The sequence below is a fragment of the Poecilia reticulata genome, chromosome 4 (assembly GCF_904066995.2).
Source record: "Poecilia reticulata chromosome 4, P_reticulata-male-v2, whole genome shotgun sequence".
Taxonomy (NCBI): domain Eukaryota; kingdom Metazoa; phylum Chordata; class Actinopteri; order Cyprinodontiformes; family Poeciliidae; genus Poecilia; species Poecilia reticulata.
The window spans coordinates 11,800,596-11,822,736 of NC_088833.1; the positions used below are offsets into that span (position 1 = coordinate 11,800,596).

At 37.9% G+C, this 22,141-nt stretch overlaps 2 protein-coding genes across 3 annotated transcripts; both read right to left on the reverse strand.

Annotated features, from left to right (window-relative positions):
* Positions 1–975: 975 nt before the first annotated feature.
* klhl26 (kelch-like family member 26) lies at positions 976–7,413 on the reverse strand. Of its 2 annotated transcripts, XM_008403470.3 has the most exons (3): positions 7,112–7,412; positions 5,586–5,768; positions 976–4,568 (listed from the first exon to the last, which is right to left on the reverse strand). In XM_008403470.3, the coding sequence occupies exons 1-3, from the start codon at positions 7,159–7,161 to the stop codon at positions 2,987–2,989; spliced, it is 1,815 nt and encodes a 604-aa protein (XP_008401692.2). In that variant the 5' UTR covers positions 7,162–7,412; the 3' UTR covers positions 976–2,986. The 2 variants fall into 2 exon arrangements, with proteins under 2 accessions (XP_008401692.2, XP_008401693.2); XM_008403471.3 differs by lacking the exon at positions 5,586–5,768 and having other exon boundaries at positions 7,112–7,413.
* A 2,140-nt stretch (positions 7,414–9,553) lies between these two features.
* il12rb1 (interleukin 12 receptor subunit beta 1) lies at positions 9,554–19,708 on the reverse strand. Its single transcript, XM_081606214.1, has 13 exons — positions 18,087–19,708; positions 17,885–18,015; positions 17,752–17,785; positions 15,400–15,522; positions 14,966–15,042; positions 13,647–13,875; positions 13,417–13,563; positions 13,177–13,275; positions 11,976–12,131; positions 11,730–11,885; positions 11,518–11,587; positions 10,973–11,048; positions 9,554–10,210 (listed from the first exon to the last, which is right to left on the reverse strand). The coding sequence occupies exons 1-13, from the start codon at positions 18,157–18,159 to the stop codon at positions 9,911–9,913; spliced, it is 1,671 nt and encodes a 556-aa protein (XP_081462340.1). The 5' UTR covers positions 18,160–19,708; the 3' UTR covers positions 9,554–9,910.
* Positions 19,709–22,141: the final 2,433 nt, after the last annotated feature.

The window sequence follows — 22,141 nt, forward strand, 5'->3', positions numbered from 1 at the left end:
TTCGTTATTAATAGTAACATAAAGGGGGGGAGATAAACATGGATATGCACCGAAAGACAATAAAATCTGGACACAGAAAAAGTGACTAAGTGCAAACTGACTGAAATATAATACATTTGTGATAAATTTTGACGTTTGTCACGTTACTAAAGCAACGTGTGATTTTGGCTTATTAAAATTTTATGTGATACTCATGTAAAGAAGAAAATCACTGATGAAGGAAAATTACACATAGGCTTTATATTTTAGAATCTGACATGAAAATTTATTGTCACTTATTTTGATAGCCCTAAGTAAAATCTAATGCAGTAAACTGAAATTAGAAGTAATCTAATTAGTTTGTAATCCAATCTCAGTGTAATCCAGCTGCTGTGTTGAGGGGTCTTACTGTGGGGTTGAGGGGTCTTCCATTACATTAGTGAACAAACAGCATCATTAATATGATGGAACATAGTGGATTGGTCCGGGATAGAAGCTAAGTTGAGATAGTTTATTGACATCATTATTGGTGACACTACAAATCTAGCTTGCATAGAACAGTGTTATGAAGGTCACATAGAACAGTGTTATGAAGGTCTGTGGCACATTTTCAGTTTGCCACAGACCTTATGGGGAAAATGGCAGCTTAATGGAAATGTATAACCTCAAATCTACCTGAAAAAATGTGAAAAACATTTTACTTATGTTGGTCTACATAAAATCCCAATTAAATACACTCAAGCTTGTGGTTGTAAGTAAAGAAAGGGATATAATTCCTTTGCAAAACACTGCAAATGTTTTATTGTCACATTTCACAAAAAATTGGGAAATTAAGTTCTAGACAACTAAAAACATGATGAAAAAGAATGTTCACCCTATATTCAAAAATTTCAGATTGGTTTCTCTCTAAACCAGGTGGTACAGGTGATAGATTTTTTTTTTTAATTCAGAAGTGTCAGAACATATTTATAAAAACCAATACAGATACAAAAGGTGTACATTTTTAAAACACTATTGACTTTAATAAAGGATTGACATGAAGCTACACAAACTTGTACATTCCCCCTGGAGTACATCAGTTTTCACAGTATTGCACTTTGACAATATAATGTGCTTTGATTAGTACAGGCAGAACAAGACACACCATAGGCAAGCAGGTGGCAGACATTTTTCCACAAAAAAACCCCTCCTCACTATGATGGAGGTGTTCAAGTTCAAAAGGAAAAAAAAACAAAAGGTTTGCTTCTTAAAGTAAAAACAAATATATAGGTCATGTACAAACACAATATCTCATCAATATAGCTTTAAAAGTGCTAAGGATGCAGAAAAATAAAAACTGTAAAAATTAAGCAAACAAGCTTCAAGGAAAGAGAAAAAAAACAATGCAAAACATTGTATTAAGACACAAATAAATTATTCATGTAGCTGCCGCAAGAGGTCTGCAGTTGTGTGTGATTTTAGGTAAGAAAAAGAAACATCTGAAACAGTTTCAGTTCCATTAAACACATCAGAAATCAGAAAGACATTCATATAAAGATTAAAATCATGTGGAACACATTTTAAACTGTAAATCATCCTATTCGTGTTTTTGTGCCGGAATTTATGTGCTGATATGTAGCTTGTTGATTAGGATACATCTACAGTAACTGACCTAAAGGTAAATTGTTTCAAAAATTAAACAGCATAACAAATAAAACTTCCGTACAATCAAATTGTCCAACATTTTAAATGCTGATTTTCTAAGGAATGTCATATCTGATGTGCCTTTTGTAATGTAAGCCCTTCATTGGTTTTACAAATTAAAGTAATATTTTCCTTTGAAAATCTACTATAATTTAGCTAATGCTACACCAGTGAACTGGACTGTGATAATACACTTTCTAAATGACCAAGTATTTAAAAACAGTGTTGATACATGTATGAAGATTTCAGACTTAGTCTTATCACCATTTTAAAATATGAAATCCAAACATTCATCATCAATTTATGGCAGAATTCACATAATGTATAAAGAAATAGGATAGAAGGAAGAACTAAAGACAGAGCATAAGGAATGAATGACAGAACAGAAAAGACACAATAAAGGAATGAACAGAACAAAGGAAGGGTGGACAACAAATGAAAGGAAGGAAGAAAAGAGAAAAGTAATAAAATCAACACAAAAATGAAAATGGAGGAAAGAAGAAAGAGAGGGAATAATGAATGACTTAAAGTACAAAAGGAAGAATACAAGGAATGGATGGAAGCAGAATGGGAAGAGATAAGGAGGGAAAGAAGCATGGAAGGAAGCACACACATAATGAACAAATATGGGAGACGAGAAAGGAAAGGAGGAAAATTATAACGTAGAGATGTAGAACTAAAAAAGGAAAAGAAGGACACAGGACAAAGAAGTAAGCGTGCAAGAAAGAGAAGAAAAAAGGAGTGACTTGAGGGAGTAAGTAAACAAGGAACAAAGAAGGCAAAGAAGCACCCAAAACAAAATGGACATAAGGGAGGGAGGAAAAGAGAAAAGAGGGAAATGTGGACAGAAGTATGGAAAGATGGGAGGACACAAAGAAGAAACAAAGGACAGAGGGAAAACAAAACATTTTGACAAAGGAATAAAAAATAAAGTCTGGAAAGATTTTATCATCATCTTTTTCATAGTTAACTAGACCAGGGTAATCACATTCTAGCCTTTTCTGCAGGATCTCTGCAATTATGATTGGATTAATACATTTTCAGACCTGCATTTACTCTGATTATTAGCTTATCTAAAACCTTGCCTCTTCAATGAAACCTTATCATCAGCAGTCATAGCCATAATTCCTAAAGCTGAAAGAAAGTTTCTTAAATATACTATACTATATTTAAAAAGTTAACACGTTTATGTCAACTGAAGACTAAAAAGCTAAAAAGACAAACCTACATCCATACATTTCAAACATGTTCACACCTTCATTCAATCCACTGGGCAGTAGAAGGGCACAAAGAACAATAGACTTCACAGTTGCAGGTCAGGAGCTCAGCGTTGTGTGGTGTTCTGAGGAAGTATAATCGGCGTACTCGCAATGCCAGCAAATGATTCTGGAAAGTGCAGATCCCTTTCCCACTCATCCGTCTCTGTGTTGTAGACTTGAACGATGCTTGTGACATTGTTCAGGTGCCAGTTATAACCCCCTATAATGTAGACCTTAGCATCCAGAAGGCAGCAGCCCGCCTCGGACTGCCCTGCTCTCATGGGACTGACGGTCGTCCACTGGTCACTTTCTGGACTGTAATGCTCAACCGCCAGCACATCGAAACAGCGGTCCACATGGTCCATGCGGCCACCCAGAGCGTAAACACGTTGTTGGGTGCTGATCATGGCGTGCAGCACTCTGGGTTCATTCATGGGGGCTTTAAAGTCCCACTGGTCTGATACTGGATCATAGCAGTGGAGTGTTTTCTTGTCGTCCAACGAGACCCCGTAACCTCCTGAAATGTACAACTTTTCTCTGCACGAAGTCCCAGCATGGCCCCAAATTCTGCGTTTCAAAGGTTCCACATAAGACCACTCGTTCTTTTTTGGGCAATAACACTCAACAGAAGACAGACTCCCGGATCGATTACGGCCTCCAGTGGCGTATAGTTGTCCCTGCAGGACATTGAGTTGAAACTGGATGCGAGCCTCCTGCATGGATTGGATGCGTAGCCACTGGTTAAGATGCGGATCGTAGCGGAAACAGTTGTCCACGGCCCCCTCCCCACTGCGGTATTGTAAGTGCTGCCCACCGACAATGTACACAAAGTTGTCAAGCACTGCAACGCAGGAATGGCTGCACCCTGTCTCCATTTCTGTCAGCTCTTTGAACTGACGGGAAGCAGCATCAGGAAGGTAGTAAGACTTGGTGCTCACTGTGCGGTCGTTGTCGGTGTAGGGGGTCCCACCGAAGGTGATGAGGGACAACACGTCAGAGCGGATGAGCGTCCGTGAGGACTGCATTTCATGCTGTCGGAAGGGAAGGATCTGGTAATTGAAGGCCTCGAGGAGATATTGGCGGCATTGCACATCCTCCACCATGATGTCCACCGTCTGAACGCTGTCTACCAACTCTGAGGAGAGCATGAGTGGAAAGCGCACGTGGCAGAGGACGCTGCTCGCCTGAGCCCGGCGGGATTCATCATGCTTGAGCCACCTTATGGCAGCGTGGAAGAGGTCGATCTCCTTGCAGTTCTTCAGCTTGTTGCTCTGCAGGAAGAAGATGAGGCGCTCCATAGGAATGTGCAGAAAGTCCTCTTCTTCAGCGATCTGGAGGAAGTGACGAAAGGTGAAGGCATCCACGGACTCTTTGAGGGAAGACAAGCTGAACGTGGTGGCCATCTGCCCAATGTGAAGGCAGGTCTCGACGCTCATTGCAGACTTAAGGAATTCCTCACAAAGCTCCACTACGGGAACCATCTGGAGAAACACAGCGGCCCCCAGAACGTCCTGAATACAGTCCAGGTCTAAAGTTACATCTGAACTGTAGGCAAAGTCGATGATATGCTTCAGCCCTCGGGCTGACAAACCTTTCAGCTCAATGGTGTCTTGGTTTGACTCCCTCATGCCTCCTGTAAACATAGCTCTGAAATCAAAAAGACCACAATAAATCATGTTATTTACAAGTGTACTTCTGTTTGAAAAAGTTGTTTGAGATCCTTCTGAGTCTAATGTAAACAGCCAATGACTAAAAAGTAAGAATAAGGTTGTCTTTTGGCTTAATTGCCTACCGAGCCTTACAAATGTATTCATACCGTTTGAACAACCACAAAGATCAAGGAGAAGTTTAAAATGGAGTTGTGCTACAAAATAATATCCCAAGATTAGAACGCCACATTGAGCACTGGTTAATCATCATCTGTAAGCAGAAAGATAGTAGCATAACCGTAAACCTGCAAAGACATAGCATTCCATATAAACTAACAGGCTGGGCAAGGTGAATATTAATTAGAAAATCAGAAAAAGTGCATATGGAAGAGTTGCAGAGATCTACAGATCAGATGGAAAAATGTGATGACAGGGTAATTATGGGCGAGAACAAAAGCCATTATATCAAAACAAAGCTCAGTTTGCTGAACACCATGTAGGAGATAAAGCAAACATGAAGAATGTGAAGTCAAAGTTTTGGCCTACAGTAAAAACTGTGTATGGGAAAGTTAAACTGCACATCCACAAACACACCATCCCTACAGTAAAAAAATTATATTGGCACTATTCTGTAGAAAGGCTATGTCTTTAGCAAGGGAAGAGAAGATGCTCAAAGTTAATGGGAAAATGTAACTAGCAACAAAACAAGGTGGAAGAAACCCTGAGAAAGGCTGCAAAAGACTCGTGACTGTGACAGAGGTTCAGCTTACAGCAAATCAATAACCATAAAAATCCACCCAAAAAAGTTGAATAGGTAGAAATATTTTTGTAAGGCACTGTAGGCGTTCCTACTGAACATTTTCACCCACCATTAACATTCACTCAATAACTTCTGATAATACATTGAAAACAACACTATTTTACAAGTCATTATTTCCACCCTATTTTTTGCAAGCATCAGCTAAGTGCTTTCGATTGAAAATCCAAATGGACTTGGCGAAATCTCAAGACTAACCTGAAGTAATCACTACAGGCGGCCAGCACTGCTTTATGGACCTGGAAGTGCTCTTCATTGACAGCCAGCACGACATCCAGGAGCTGACCCTGAGCCCGCAAAACCGACAAGCCCTGGAGAAGAGTGGCACTGTGGCTCGGGGCGGAGAAAGTACAGCGCAGGGTACTATTCTTGTTAGCCATACTGGAAAGAGAAATACGCCTTGTAACCATCAATAAGCTAGTATGCAATTCCCCCCCTTTTCAAATCCAAATGTAATATATTCCTAACAGAAATCTAAGCTGAATTGTTACATCTAGAAGCTGTTATCTGCTGATGAAAACAGGCCAGAGTGTGGATATGTAGTATCCAGTAACATTCTAATGGAAACATAATGTAATTTACTAGTCAAGCAGAGGGGAATGCATTTAGCGTAGAGCTTTTGAATGAGTGAGAATGCATTTGTATGTACGAAGACAAAGACACTAAAGAGAAAGCTATTTATCTCTCCAGGAACTTTAAATCTTCACATGCTTAAAGGAATTAGTAAGGAAAAAACAACAATTAGAGAATAAGGAAATATTGCTCCATCAGTTGTTTATAAAAACAACATATAACAGTACAAAAACAGCACTGCACAGTGTCGTCTGAGAACTCTTTTCAGCATCACATGAGATAGAATAAAAATATAAAAATGCATCCATTACACATGAGGTATGGGGAAAATATTTATGTTCACAAACATTTACACAAAGTCATCCTAAATACACAAATCCATACAGATTTTTTTTCTTTTTGAGTGGAAATATAAAATATTGAGGAAAATAGAAAAGCAGAGGAGGATGACATTGGATGCAATAATAAAATTAAACCTTTGAAAAATTAAAGTAATAACATCCATTCAGTGACCTACCCGCAAAAAGTTACTTCTTTCCCTTCATTTTCTACGTTTTCATTTTTTTTAAGTTTGCACTTACACACTGCTTAATCTGAATATTTGTTTTGGTAACTTGTAAAAATAAATTACTATTTCTACTTTAAGTTAAGTTAAAGACAACTTGTAAAATACTCCAAAAAAAAAAAGAAAATTTAAAAAACCACATACTATGAAGTGGGTTTTATTATTGTTTGAGAAATACACTATGATAGTCTCTATATATAGACTATCCATTAAGAAAACTTAATTTATTCATTAAAAATAAAACATTTGCTCTTTTCATATTCTATCTGAATTCTCAAATTTCTTGTGGTATTGTGATCACTAAAGAAAATCATTATCGTAACTTAAAAAATGTTAACTGCCTTATGTAAAGTATTATTAATGTAAACGTAATTTCAACCCACTGAAGACATGTTATAGTATCCTCATAAAAAGCTACTGGAGCCCCAAGGTCTGGAGGCCGAATCAGAGCCTCGGTGTTTCCTGACCTGAAGAAGCCGTGCCGCGAGTCACTTCGGAGTACAGTCGGTTCAATGGCCGTGGGGAGACACCGTGGTACCAGATACACATCGCCAACTTACAACACCATCAACTGCAGCTCACTCACCTGTTCTCCAACTGTTTCGGAGTAAAATCGCCACCGTCCGACTCCGCCATCTTCTAGCACATACCAACACGCATTGAGCATTTTTAGGAATGTTATGAGGAAATCATCGGCACAAATGGATGATTCATTATTGTTTTTGTTTATTTCGTGCAAAGAGCCGTTGGTTATGGAGGACCAAAACTGTACAATTGCCTGTTTGAGGTCCTGCGGTGAAAACAGAAATGACCCGTCCCCCCTTGGTGGCTGTTTGAAACACGAATCTCCCCTGTACCGCCGCTACCTGACCACTAGAGGCCGACAGAGTCACGCGCTCCTTCTCCCCAACATGAAAACCCTGGCAACAAATAAGAGATCTCTACTCTTGGTGAAAATAATTTTATTTTGTTAAACAAAAGAATTACTTTATTCAGCATCGTACAACTCTGTATTTGTGAAGTACATTTTTTGTCAGATCAAACTGGGTAAAAATATGCTCGCAAAATATGAAATTACCATGTTCTTCTGATTGATGCTATGAAAACTACTCTCAAAAAGTTTGAATATTTGTCTTTTAGGTAAAATTTATGGAAAACATAAAGAGTTATTGCTCACAGTAAAGCAGTCATCAGTGTAGGATGTGGCCTAAGGGTATCCACTCTATGCCTTACAGTCACTCTTCCAGTCTCTGTATCTCAGTTGCAACTTACTGATGACACTGTGTATCACTTTAACCTCAGTCGAGACTTTCGTCTAAAAACATCCTGTTTGAAGTCTTGCAATGGCAAGGTAGGGTTGTCAGGTGTTGTCTTGGTCTTGTGATATCAAAATGTATCTCAAAAGCTCAAATAATACCTGAGCTATGATCACAATTCCCAGAGAAATTGAAAAAGAAGGCTTAATGGATGAGGGCAGAGAGAAGGAGCAGGAAGTTAAAACCATCTTGTCCATCGATCATAACGCCTCTGTACCAGATTTTCATACAGCCAAGCAGAGATTTAAAAAGTGAGGTGCTTGCCAATAACTGAGGATGTCATCCAGGACCTGTGAAACATTGTCTCTGCAGCATGAAAATCAAGCTGTTAGCACGTCATGACAGTCATGAGATTGTCATACAGCAATAATCTTCAGTCAGAGGCCTTTGCAGATGAAATTTGCAGAAATGTGCAGTTATGAAATTTGTCATTTTTCATTTATGCCTGAAGGGAAATGACATTGTTGTTGAGCGCCCTTATGACTTGCATAAGGGCGCATAAGGTTCGTTTTTGGGGAACGAACGAAACAGGGGCACAATGGGGTTACAAACCAGAATTGAAACAATGTTTACTGCTATGCTCATGCAGACAAAACACTATGCTACCGTAATGACCACAGATTGTTCACCAGATACATGGCATCCCGCCTGTGGTCAAAACTGGGAAGTCTTTATCTCGATGTGGTGAAAGATAAACACTTTTAATTTTGGGTTACAGAAGATGCCCTCTGCTGGTTTTGGTCTTTCAAGCTAAGCAATAAGAGACACTGACTCAAACTTTTTCTCAAATTTATGTGCACTGCGGTGGAATATACAAGTAGGTCAGCTCTTTTGTTTTGTGTGTGCACATAACAGGACATATTCTAGTCTGAATAAGAGAGATCAAAAGCTTTTGTGCCTCTTGTAATGAGTAGTTTGTCCTTGTTTGCTTCTTTTTTTAAGGTCAGTAATTTTCTTTTGTTGTGACCACTTCCTGTCATGTAGCTACCTCAAAACATGCTGGAGGTTTACTTTTGAATTTTTGAGCCATCATGTGCATTTGTTTTTAACTGCTGTGTGCAATTTTACAATAACCTATAACGAGCCAGACTCTTAACCATCAGAGTAAAAAATAAGTAAAACTTGATGAATACAGTGTGATTTTAATAGAGATGAAGACATTATAGGTTTAAACTTAGAGCTGCTGCCAAGATGCCCCTCAAGGCTGCAATAATTGTAATAATTACTACATCATGTTTAGAAATTAAATTCTACGATTTGGAAATTTGGCTGCACAGTGGCGCAGTTGGTAGAGCTGTTGCCTTGCAGCAAGAAGGTTCTGGGTTCGATTCCCGGCCTGGGGTCTTTCTGCATGGAGTTTGCATGTTCTCCCTGTGCATGCGTGGGTTTTCTCCGGGTACTCCGGTTTCCTCCCACAGTCCAAAAACATGACTGTCAGGTTAATTGGTCTCTCTAAATTGTCCCTGGGTGTGAGAGTGTGTGTGCATGGTTGTGTGTCCTGTGTGTCTCTGTGTTGCCCTGCGACAGACTGGCGACCTGTCCAGGGTGTACCCCGCCTCTCGCCCGGAACGTTAGCTGGAGATGGGCACCAGCATCCCTCCCGACCCCACTGAGGGACAAGGGTGAAAGAAAATGGATGGATGGATGGACGATTTGGAAAAGAAAAACTACATACGCGTTCAACAATGGAAGAGGAAAGAAAACAAAGATACTGACTACTTGAGTTTTAATAGGCAATAAAAGAAAAATACAATGAAGATATTAAAATGCTACAAACCAGCTCAGGATTTCCCGTCCATCTTTTGAAAAGTGTGAAAATATTAATGTGCAAATATGAAGCAGTAGTGAATTATTCTGCTTTCTGATATAGTATTGGCACCTTATTGAATTCATGTTGAGTTAGACATCAGTAACTTCCAGAAAATATACACAAAGTAAACGAAAAAGAAATACAAAATTAAATAAAATAAAAAATAAAATTTGTAGATACAGTTTTATTTACAGAGGCAAACTTTTGTCAACGCTTGCACAGTCTTGTGCTGTTGAGGCAGTTAAACAGTTAAAGTGACTCAAAGTGATTCTGACTTCACATCAAACACCAAACCATTCCTGTATATCAGCATGGCCAACTCTGTTTCCACCTGTTCCAGGCCCTTCAAGTCTGCTTTCCTCAAAGTGTCGTCTCCTGAGGCAACACTCAATCTCTCATCGTCAGATTCTCCCGAGCAGCATCCGTCTTTCTCCACCTGCCGCCCTGCCTCATCATCCCATTCGCCCTTCAGGACTGTGGCCTCTGAAACGGGCTTCTGCTCTGGAATGAGCCTGTGTAGCGTGACCTCGTGCACTTCCTCTTTCCTCTCCCACATCTCCTGTTATTGGGTCACATCGGCAGAGAACAGAGTCAGTGTTCTGGGGCACAGGAACAACTACAAAGTCTGACGTTAAGTTGCTTTTAAGTTATGATCATTGGTATCAAAGATGAAAGTAATACCAGTAAATTACACTCAGTAATTTTCATACAAAACTTTTTATCCTTTTTTTTGTTTTTTTTGGTTCTGGATGTTTTTTATTTATTGTACTTTTGTGTAAGAAAATGTGAATATAATGGGCTGTAAGAACCTATGATTGTATGGTTAGTTTTGGACTGAAAATTCACATTTTATTAAAATAATTAGAATTTTGCATATATCTGCACCATAACTTTTTTATGCATTCTTTTCAAATGCTTTATACAGTTTTATGGTGTAACATAAATAATAGCATTGCTATATGGATAAATTGAAGTGTGCTATTTTTCCTTGTTTATGATAAACCAAAAATCTATTTGCTTACCACCTGCTCTGATGTATTTACGTCAAATTTATTTTGTTTGATTCTTAAATAAAAAACTGCTTCTGCTTTGTGGGGAAATAAAATGTTAGTAGTTCTTTCACATCATCTTTCTATATACTTGATAGGGACTTTCCTTGTTGAAACCAATGTGCCCAAATTAGTGCATTTTTAAAATACACTAAAGGTATATTTAAAATTGCCTCAAGAGACTAGATGCAGAAATTGTCAAATTTGAGTCAAACAAAGTTTTATGTTATATGAAAATATTGTTTAAAAAAAATCAGTGGAGAGCTTCTTACCTCGCTCTCTGGTGGACGAAGACTGAAGTCTGGCATCACGGGTTTCGGCACAGGAGGGAACACCTTATTTTTGATTCTATAACAATACAAGACAGAACATAAAATGTTTACACAACAGCAACTTGTGAAACCTTGTCCTCAGAAAGCCAGCTTTGAAATAGGACGCACGTGATTAGAATCCAGCGTAAACAAAAAAGAACTCATGAATCCTATCGTTGGATCACATTTTATGTGAGGTATATGGAAAATTCAGCTAGATTACAAAAAGACATTGAATTGGAGAGTGGAAAATCAAATAGACAATATGACAGCATACAACAAAGGAATGTAAATAATCAGTAACTTTAAATGGAGGGTAGCAATATATGACAACCTTTAAAAAATTAAAAACTTAAACTTGTTACATTATTTTAACATGACGTAGAGTGCCTCACAAAACTTAGCTTAGCTGAACTTTTTAACATTTTGTCACTAAACTGCGTATCTGTGAAGAACTTTGACATTGACATTTGATATTAATATGTTTGCAAAAGAAAGTCTCAAACCTCTTCAAGACAACGGTGCAACATATTGAGAAGAGGAAAAACCCAAGCAGCAATCCAAAGCTTATCCACACTAAGGACAAAGAGAAAATAGCAGATTAAAAAGCAGAAGGATGAGACATTTACAACTTGAAAATTCACTGATGTGATTTTAAAGTATGCAGATCTATGCAAAAGCCTATTTTTCAACACAGTTGAATTTGCAGGCTGGATACCATTGAAAGGCTTCTCTCGCAGTGTGGTAAAACTCTCCATGGCTACCGGCCCTTCTCCTGTTTGTGTCACTCCGGCCAGGGTGACGTTGTATTTGGTTGCCGGTGTTAAATCTTTCAGATGGTGTTTTGTTGCTGATGTGGATATGTTGATGCACTCTGTTCAAATGAGACGAAACACAAGCAAATATATTTTCTTTCTCATTACAAATTAAGAGAAACCATTAGAGAAAAGACAGTCTTTCAAACCTGGAGGCTTGCTCTGTGAATTTATTTTTACAGTACATAGTTTGTAGTGTGTGAGGAAGCCACGGTGGTGCTCATATGAAATTTGTTTCCAGGTTAGATCAGCAGAGTCGTGTGTGTCAGAAACAGCCATGAAGTGCTGTGGCTCTTTGCTTGGCACTGAAACAACAAAAACAACAACAATAACTGGTATATCTATTATTTGTCCAGTCAATTTTGATATTGTGTCCAGGGATAAAACTATGAAGTGATATTCACTGTAATAGTAACAAAATATGGAAATATGTAATTTATTGCATAGCATTTCCACTAACTATGCAAAAACAAAGGCATACATGGAGACAATTCTAGCAAAAATGTGCAAAAAAAAAAAATCCCCTGTAAGAGTTTAAATTTGCACAAATATTTTCATGCAAAAATCGTAACTAAGGTTTTACAGACGTACACAACCCAAATTGAAAATTCTCAAAATGATTATTAAACATTTAAGCCAGTGAGAAAAGAGACACCCCATTTTCAGTACACCTGATAAACTATCAGGCTGTTTCTGCCTCTTGAGCTGTACATGCTTAAACATTATCTGTTGATTCCCATTGAAGAACTTGATGGATAAATTACTGAAGAAATACAGAATCAGAACTAAGTGAGAGCCAGATTATACCGGTCAAGACTGACCCACTTGCTTATAATTTGGTTGTGAAATAGTTTTTGTTAGTAGTGGTACTTGATTACATTTAATAGAGTTAATTGCAGAGTCTGTAATTAATTAATCACAATTTAATTGAAAACCATATGTTCTAATTTTAGATACTATGTTCTTTTTTGAGACAAAATATGACTCTAAAAAATTGTTGTTAATTTTGTTCGATCTGTCTTAGTTCAATTTGCCCAAATCTGACTTCACCTTGATCAATGGAAAGAGATTGTGATGTTAAATGATCAGAACTGATAAACAAATGAATAAATCACACAAGAGAGTTGAATTTTTCAGGATCATTTATTCTACTTTAGCATAAATACTTAACTACCAAGAAAAAAACAACTAAGTGAAGCGTAACGGCATGGATGACAAATGGGAGTGTGAGCTGGTAAAGAAGTGATCAATGTTTGAGGAGCCTAACAGCACATATGAACAATAATGTTGATAATGCAGTATTCCACCTGCATCATATTCAGGTTTATAGTGCTGAGTGCACACACTTACCACCCTCTTTCTTATAGTATAGGCACATTTTCCCCGTTTGTGGTTTGCCAGCATGACATTTGTGTTCAAAGTAAAGGTAGCGTGTGTAGTCCTTCATGTCTGTAACGGAAACAGAACAGGTGCTTCAGCTGTCTGGGGAGCCACATTTGATCATTTTCATCATGGCAGAGCAAAACTGCAAAAATTACATACGTAGTTGTGATATAAAAAATAGTGCAGAAACCATAATATCCAACTTACTGTTTTCTATTTCCTTTCTTTTGTTTGTTCTGTTCTTTGACGTTAAACACCAAACTCTTTCTGGTATCAAATCTGCGTCTTGGAGCTCGTAAAACTCAAGGCACACTTTGTTCTTTAATTTCTTATCCAGCATTGTTTCGTCACAAGCTACGAGCGAGGAAAGGTATGAAAACATTTGTGGTTGACATGAGGAAATAAACATGTTCATGTACACAGTCTGTAGGACCTACTTTTTAAATCTGGGGCAGAAGCAGCTGGCACATGCACGACTGCTGGAGGAGACAACCCTGCCGCGTTTCTGGCAATAACAGTGATGTTGGCGGCTGAGTATGACACATAAACGGTGTATCTGTTCCACATGGTATTGTGACTACTCTTCTTACAGGGACACCTTAGGGAGGATTGTGTGACGTCTACGATATAAGTCACGCGTCTCACGGCTGCTGCCTGGGGCATTCGCTGATGAGACGAACAGACATTGAGTTATATACAGAAACAAATGGAAAATCCCCACCTCCCATTGCACAGTGGTGCAGCATAAAAACACAAAGGAGAGCTAGTGACTTAGAAAATCTGTTGATGGTTTTGGGAAATTCTCTAAAAAGTTGCATGCAAATGTGCAGAAGGTATTTGAAAGTACTTGAATTAGACAGGTTTCTTAAAAAAAATTGTTATGCATGATAAAAAATGAGCCACAAGCTGAAAGAGTAAGACAGACAGGATGGAGCAACAGAACAAGGCTTCCAGGCTGGTGAAGAATATGCACTGTTAATGACTGTTTCACCCGTTAAGTGTCTGCCACAATATTTTGCCGCTCTATTGAGTCAGAGTGGAAACACAGAGGTAACAAATCTCAGTTTGTGCTGAAGTGAAAGACTGGGATCTACAGTTTAATAGCCTGGAGTTATTTAGAATTTCTTCATATTTGGCTTTCAAGCAGCTGGAAGGACTTGCAGACGTCAAAGTTATTATTTTAATCCGCGAATCCTTTGGTTTCTAAAAGACATCATAAGTTTAAAGTATTTATGCTACTCGCCTGAAGTAACACAGACCCAATTTGTTACAAATTTGTCAAACCCATGACCTAAAGACACAATATGACTGATAAATAGTACTTTAAAAGTAATATTAATATGTGTGATGCAAAAATTTTATCACAAAATTGTGTCCAGTTCTGCCAAAATGTATACTATTACAGTAACATGTAAGTATTACCAGATAAAGCATGCTAAAAGTACACACAGTGTATTTTGCATATCAGAAACTCACAGAATGCTCCCAATATCAATTTCTTATTATTGACATAATTTTGGCTTATTTTTCCTGTGAGTTTTTGGCTATTAATTGTTTTATCCACTGTTTATAGAGTTTATAATTATACTTCCTAACTGTAATACAAAATGCACCTTATCAGAATTTAAAGTTATGCAGTAGATAGTTACACATTGCTGGAACACTGGTTCTAAACTAGTTAAAATAACTCTGTTATGATATTGTTTCAGTAGGTTTTATTATGTAACAAAATATCCAGTAAATTAAACTTACTTACCTCCCAAGTCAGGTTGACTTGTCGAGTGCCATTTAAGAGTGTTGTTGTGCTCCAAACTAATGGAGGTTGTTCAAATTCTGTTGGAAAAATAATAATAAAAATATTTTTTACATTTTTTTTTTTTATCAGACCAAATAAGAAATCATATTTTTAAAGCACTCTGTCTTTTTTATTTACTTTCACAAATCCAGACACAGTCTTTACATTGCTTATAAAGATAATATGATCATTGAAATTATGAGGTTAGATTAATGGTTATAGCTTGTTTAATATCTACAGAAAAGTTCTGTCTTGGTGGGTACAATTGCATGCACTTGTGCGGTTTCAATGAGTAAGCATGATTTTTGTGTGTACCTTGTAGGATTTAAAAGCTTATATGTATGCTTATAGTTTTCAGCTGTACTAAAAGAAAGCAGGGAATTACATCGGTTTACCTGCAGGAACTAACACAACTGGTGACCAGTCGCTCCACAGCGGGTTTTCAGCCTGGATGGACCTCTGTCTGATTTGAACCTGGTAAGCTGTATTCTTCAGAAGATTCACAACAAGGAGTATTTCTGTTTCAATAAAAATAAATTAACTGTTATCTGAAATCTTTTTGCTTATCCATCCATTTTCTATATCTGCTCCTCTGTGCATCCGATCTGCACAAATACACCGCTTGGTGCCTATCTCCATTAAACGATTAAACGAGATACGGGTTACACCATGGACAGGTTCCCAGTGCATCACAGGGTAACACACAGCTTCCATTCACTCCCCAGCTGTTCCTCACTGCCTATGATTACATTTTTGGTTCCTATATCGCTCTCCATTCCTTTCTCATCATATTTATAGCTGTTGTGCCACAAACCAAGTTTTGTACGTTGTTCCGTTTTTATTTGTTAAACTGTTCAGGACAAACTGTCAGATTTCCTGTGCCTTGGTCCAAGCTCAACACCACTAAGCATGACACCATGAAGAAAGAGACCAGAATGTGAACCGGAGACCTCAAGCTGCAAGGCAACGGTTCTAACATACGTTATAGTTTCCTCATTTGCTTTTCAGATATCTGAATTTTGCATGTAAGTTATTAGTCCATATGCAGCAGGAGTGCACATCTGAGATGAAAGATAATAACACACCAAAGATATAATGGATGACTGATTAATCATACGTCTTTATTTTACAGACATGGAACCCCTGGGGAAAAAACAGGAATATTTTTTTTCAGAGCTGCACATTACATGGTGATTTTTGTCTTATGTTTGCTCTACTTGAACTAAAGAAAAATGCTGATTTTTATGTGAAGATGTCCAGAGAAATGAGTCATGCAACTATACCCAACCTTAAATGAGAACACACAACCCAGCTGAACGGCAACTAGGTTTCTAAATGAAGAGCTTACCACACCCTAGTACCTTCAGTCACACACATAAAGAGCAATACTGAACTTCAAAAGAAAAAAAACCCACAAGCCATGCAAACAAAACATGAAACCTAGACGTGGAAAGAAAAACCATGCCCTGAAAAGGGTCAGAACATCAACATCAACTAAAATATCCACCAATCACCAAGATCTCAACATTGTAATTATTAATGACATGCATTAGTTTGTACAAATTATAACAATTTTGATTAATAAATAAATAAATAATACCAAATTGATATTTCAGGAGTTTTAATAAAATATGTTGCTGTGTGAAGATGTGAATTAAATAGGATTCCAGCTGTAGAGGATGGTGGAATTTACAGTGGTTTTAATATTGGTGCCTATTTCAAGCAATCAGATTTGGATTTGACTGAGTAACTGATGTTGAACTGAATTTGAGACTGTGCAGAAGGGGAGGATACTGAACAAATTATCGTCCATCATGGACAATCTGGACCAACCCTGGCTCCACCACACAGCAGGTGAGATACAGAACACCTTTCCTTCCACATGCAATCATCTTAAACAATGACTCAGTCTGATTATTACCGGTTACTTGTTATTGGTATTGTTCCACATGCACAAAATTTTGCATAGGATTTTTAAAGGAACATGTTTCTGTTGAGCTTATTGTCTGTTTCCTTCATGTCATGTCACTATATCACTATACTTTAACTTACTATAGACTTTCTCCAGGATTGTGAATTTGTACATTTTGTTTGTATGGATTTGTATTTCTAAAGATGTCTATATTGTTTTATGACCGGTGTTTACGTATGTTTGCTAGTTTTCCGCCTTTAGGCATTTGGCCTAAAGGTATCTATCTGCTCCATCTATCTGATTTGAACCTGGTAAGTTGTATTCTTATAAAAACAAGGAGTTTTTCTGTTTCAATAAAAATAAATGAACTATTATTTGTAATCTTTTGTTTACCCATCCATTTGTAAACAAAATGGATGGACTACATTCAGCTACATTAAAGCTGCAGTAGGTAACTTTGATCAAGAATATATTTTTTAAAATATTTGTAAAAACTATTACTATATCATGACAGCATAGTATGAGACAGGTAATCAATGAAAACACAGAGCTCCTCTTCTGCCTCCCTATGGTCATACAACACTCTGCAGAATTACACCACTTGGTCAGAAGCAACCAATGAGAGCCAGGAGGAGTGCCTTAGCGCTGTCAATCATGTTCAGAGTTTGATCCTTCTTGCTGAAAGGCTACAATCTACCGTGCCTAGGCAATTTTGCATTTTAATATCAAACATGCAATGTTTTCAGAGCAGGAAAAGGAAACCAGAATATAAGCAGAGATCCAGAGATTCACATATAATTTGAAAGACTAACTGAAGGAATATTTGTGCACTCACGCTTAGGAGCTTTATTGGTAGTATTCATTTGTCTCTGTAAGAGAATGTCAACATAAATTAGCATTAATCAATAGGTAGCTTAACAGAAATGCAAAAACATAAGAACTTGTAAAGAAAGAGCAATGAACCTTACTTTTTCCCATGATTCTGTATGATCTTTCCTGAACCAGACCTCAGCTAAAGATGGATATTTAGACTCCCAACTTAAGCTGAGATCGTTTCCCAACCAGGACACACTTATATTTTGTGGTGGTTCATATTTAACTGCAGAGAAAAACAACTGTTAAACATTTTGCGAAAACATATGGTTGAGTGTTGTTTGGTGCATCCAGTACCTGTATGTTGCAATATTCCAGACCTTATAGGTGAGGTGCAGGTGGATTTTCCAGCACGAGCCGTCACCCACATGTCAACTCTTGAAGCGACTATCAGTCTTTCCTCACTGAGCTCTATGTGGTTCTCCTTAAATTCTCCAATTTTGTAATTATAGGCAATTTCAGAACTGTCACTAGCAAGAAAAATGGAGATGTAAAAATGATCAAATTAAATACATGTTTGTAAAATGAGTAAATACAACTTGCCATACTAAAACCACAATTTGATCTATATACACATTTTTTATTTGCATGAACTTTATGTTTTTACTGTAATTCTCATCAACATCATATGTAGGAAACAGTTATATGTGTTAAAACTGTGCAGTTCTTGTTCATTTAAACTACACTTAGTGTGAGATACATATCACTAGTTCTTTCATGGTTCCCAAAGCACAGTGGACTTCTGCCTGTTAATGATTCCTTATTTGTTGATTTTTCTGTCTACAATAGTCCAGATTATTTGTGGAAAGCCTGCCCTTTTTTTGTGTATCTACAATGTTCTATTCTTTGTCTCTTTTTGATTTGTTTTGCCTGCTTCCTGGTCTATGTTCACTCTTCTTCAACTCCTCTTGTGCCGTCATTCTCTTGCCTTCATTCTCTCTGTCTGGTCTCGAATCTTAGCAGAAGTCTTTTACTAATAAGCCACCTGGCCCTTGTCAGGAATAAAACTCCCTAGTGATGTAGCTTCTCTCTTTCCTTAACTCTTTTGTTTTTTTGCCCTGGCTTCCTGTGAGGTCGTCTGCTTCTCTTTGGTCTATCTGTTCACGCTGAGGACATCGGTGCAACCAGCAGTGTTGTGCATCTGTGTCCGACGCATTGCACTCTCCACATGAGGTGGGTCTAGCTGATCTTTTACACCTCCTCCAAGGGATCGGGCTGTGGCCTGCACTTCTCCTCGTCTTCTTCGCTGTCATTTCCAAGATTCACAACTAGTGTCACGTATCAAAACCATAAAACCCATCCGCCTGCAGCGGCCCCAACAGATCTCAAGGCTGCAGCAGAAGTTACTCATCTCTCTCCCCTGCAGCAGCAGAAGTTGACCTTGCTGCTGCTATCCTCCTCTCTGACAGCCTAGCTTTTTCTGGGCTCTTCCAAGGATGTATCTGGCTTCAGTGCCAGCCTCCTGAGCACCTGAATGGGCTCCAGACACACACCAAGTGTTCTAGCCTACAGAGCTCCTCCATGGGTCCCTGTCTTACAATGCTCCTTGGGCCTCCAGTATTGTCTACCCAAAGGTTCCTTCGCCTTTGTCGCCAGCCATCATCTGGGTTCTTCTGCCTTTAGGATCGGTCTTCAGAATCCTCAGTCGCTGTTGTCGACTTCTGGATTCTCCTACTCCACTGTTGCTGGCCTCAAAGCTCCTGCATTGCTAGAGTTCAGTCTTCAAGCATTTGCATAATCTCCTTCCTGTGCTGCTCAGCTTCTGCTGATGACCTCCTGACTTGATGCCCAGACAGCCTCTTGAGCACCTTCGTCACAGGTCTCTGCTCTCCTGACCTCCTATCATAATGGTCTTAACTCCAGCGCTCAATGCAATTTTTTTAATCAACTTGAATAATGAAGTGAACTTGATTGCACTGATTGATAGCTAGGATTGTTTGATAGCTAGGATCAATTGGAAATTGTACAGTGCCAAAAAGTTTTGTTTTTTTTTTATACACAGATACTGCTGATGATCTTATCATCAAGAGTCTTTGTCAGATCCACCTTAATCCTATGGAAACAGCAAGAGTACACTATTAAGCCCGACGGACCCTCCGAGGGTTCCAGCTGCCATGTGACCTCGACTCGCTCTGTAAACAAAGGCTCCGTGTGCCTTTAAATTTTTTATTATTATTATCCGCTAAAAGAGGCTTTAATCTTTCAAAACTATTCCGCATAAAGGTTTGCCCAAATGTAAGATTTTAGAGCTATTTAAAAACAGCTGATGAGATTTAAAGGTCCTCGGGCGATGACGCAACTGCCTGGAAAACACCCGATCAGCTGATCATCACGGCCATTTTATGGCTTCACGTGAGAGTGGAAAGACTCTCAGAGTATGGCACAAGATGTCGGCTACGCAAAATCATAACGTATTTTCCGGAACCCCATCTAAATGAATGCGTAATTCTTGCGCTCTCCAAGCGTTCTCCGTGCGTAAGCATGTGTGGTATACGGGAGTCTGAGCACGTGGAGTTATCTCGGTTCCGTGAGTTCAGTTTTGATTTTTTTATGATAAATCGATCATAGCAGCAGAAACTGGACGATTTAGAGGCTTTTGAAGGCTTTTGAACAACAACAGTTTTTCGATTTGCTACGAGTGGAGCTAAATCTTCTGATAGCTGGTGGGATTCGGAGAGGAGGAAGAGGAAGAGCAGGACACAGCAGACAGACTTGATCTCGGTGATGTGTAAGTTTCCCCCCGCAATTTCACACAAAATATTTGATGTTTTGGTTCTATTTATTTATTTATTTCAGTGATTATATGCTTGTAATAACGGCAGGAAGTAAAACCATGTGGTTATTTGTTTACTTATGTTTTACTAAAATATGTTTTATTTTACTAGTAAGGATTTCATGTTTACTTTGGTTCATTACTTTGTAATAAACCTCTAATTCTTCAAATACTTTATTTTATTTATAGTCGAGTGGAAGCCGAACCATCAAGCTCGGGTGACGCTGAACCTCCCCCACCTCCCCCACCTCTCATGATTCTTCACCTTCTTTGAGGTAAGATGTCCATTTTTTTGGTGGTGATGGTGGTGGTGGATTTTCAAAATTGTTTATTTGCTCTTTTAAATTATTCAAAAAGTATTTTTGACTGTTTTATCTTGTTTCAATAAAAGTTTTCTATTTGGAGTCAAAGAAAGAGCTTTCACATCATCATTATTATACATATTACACTGTGCATAATGGTACATTTTGCATATAAATGGGGTAAATGTCATGACCAATGGTTATATTATATGTAGAAAGTGTAATTAGGTGGTAATAAGCTATTTAATTTTAACAAACCCCAGTATTGATGTAAAAAATACATTTGGCACAGTTTGGTGACATTTTGGATAAATGTGCCAAAATGGCCTCTCCGCCTAAGAAATTTCTCACTAATACCATTCTAAAATAAATATGATTCATCTGATTGAGTCCAAATTTGGTATACTTTTACACAACATTTAGATTTAAAAGTCTGTACTACTTTTTTGTGTTACAAATACTATTTTGGTAGTGTTTTCAATGTTTATTTCAAAGAAAATTTTGGCGAGGTTCAAAAAAATGCAAAATATTTTGTATTTTGTCCCTAATATTTCAGGCAGGGTCAAAGCTACAATGGTGCTGACACCAGAAAACCATTCTATGACATCTTACCTTTACAGAGGTACCAAAAGTTTCTTATTAAATCTAATAGCTGTGAGGCTATAAGTGATTTACTTTTGTGTGTTTTTGTCAGGCGGAAATTTATTTATACCCCTTAGGGGGTAAGAGGTTAAGCTGAGATCGTTTCCCAACCAGGACACACTTATATTTTGTGGTGGTTCATATTTAACTGCAGAGAAAAACAACTGTTAAACATTTTGCGAAAACATATGGTTGAGTGTTGTTTGGTGCATCCAGTACCTGTATGTTGCAATATTCCAGACCTTATAGGTGAGGTGCAGGTGGATTTTCCAGCACGAGCCGTCACCCACATGTCAACTCTTGAAGCGACTATCAGTCTTTCCTCACTGAGCTCTATGTGGTTCTCCTTAAATTCTCCAATTTTGTAATTATAGGCAATTTCAGAACTGTCACTAGCAAGAAAAATGGAGATGTAAAAATGATCAAATTAAATACATGTTTGTAAAATGAGTAAATACAACTTGCCATACTAAAACCACAATTTGATCTATATACACATTTTTTATTTGCATGAACTTTATGTTTTTACTGTAATTCTCATCAACATCATATGTAGGAAACAGTTATATGTGTTAAAACTGTGCAGTTCTTGTTCATTTAAACTACACTTAGTGTGAGATACATATCACTAGTTC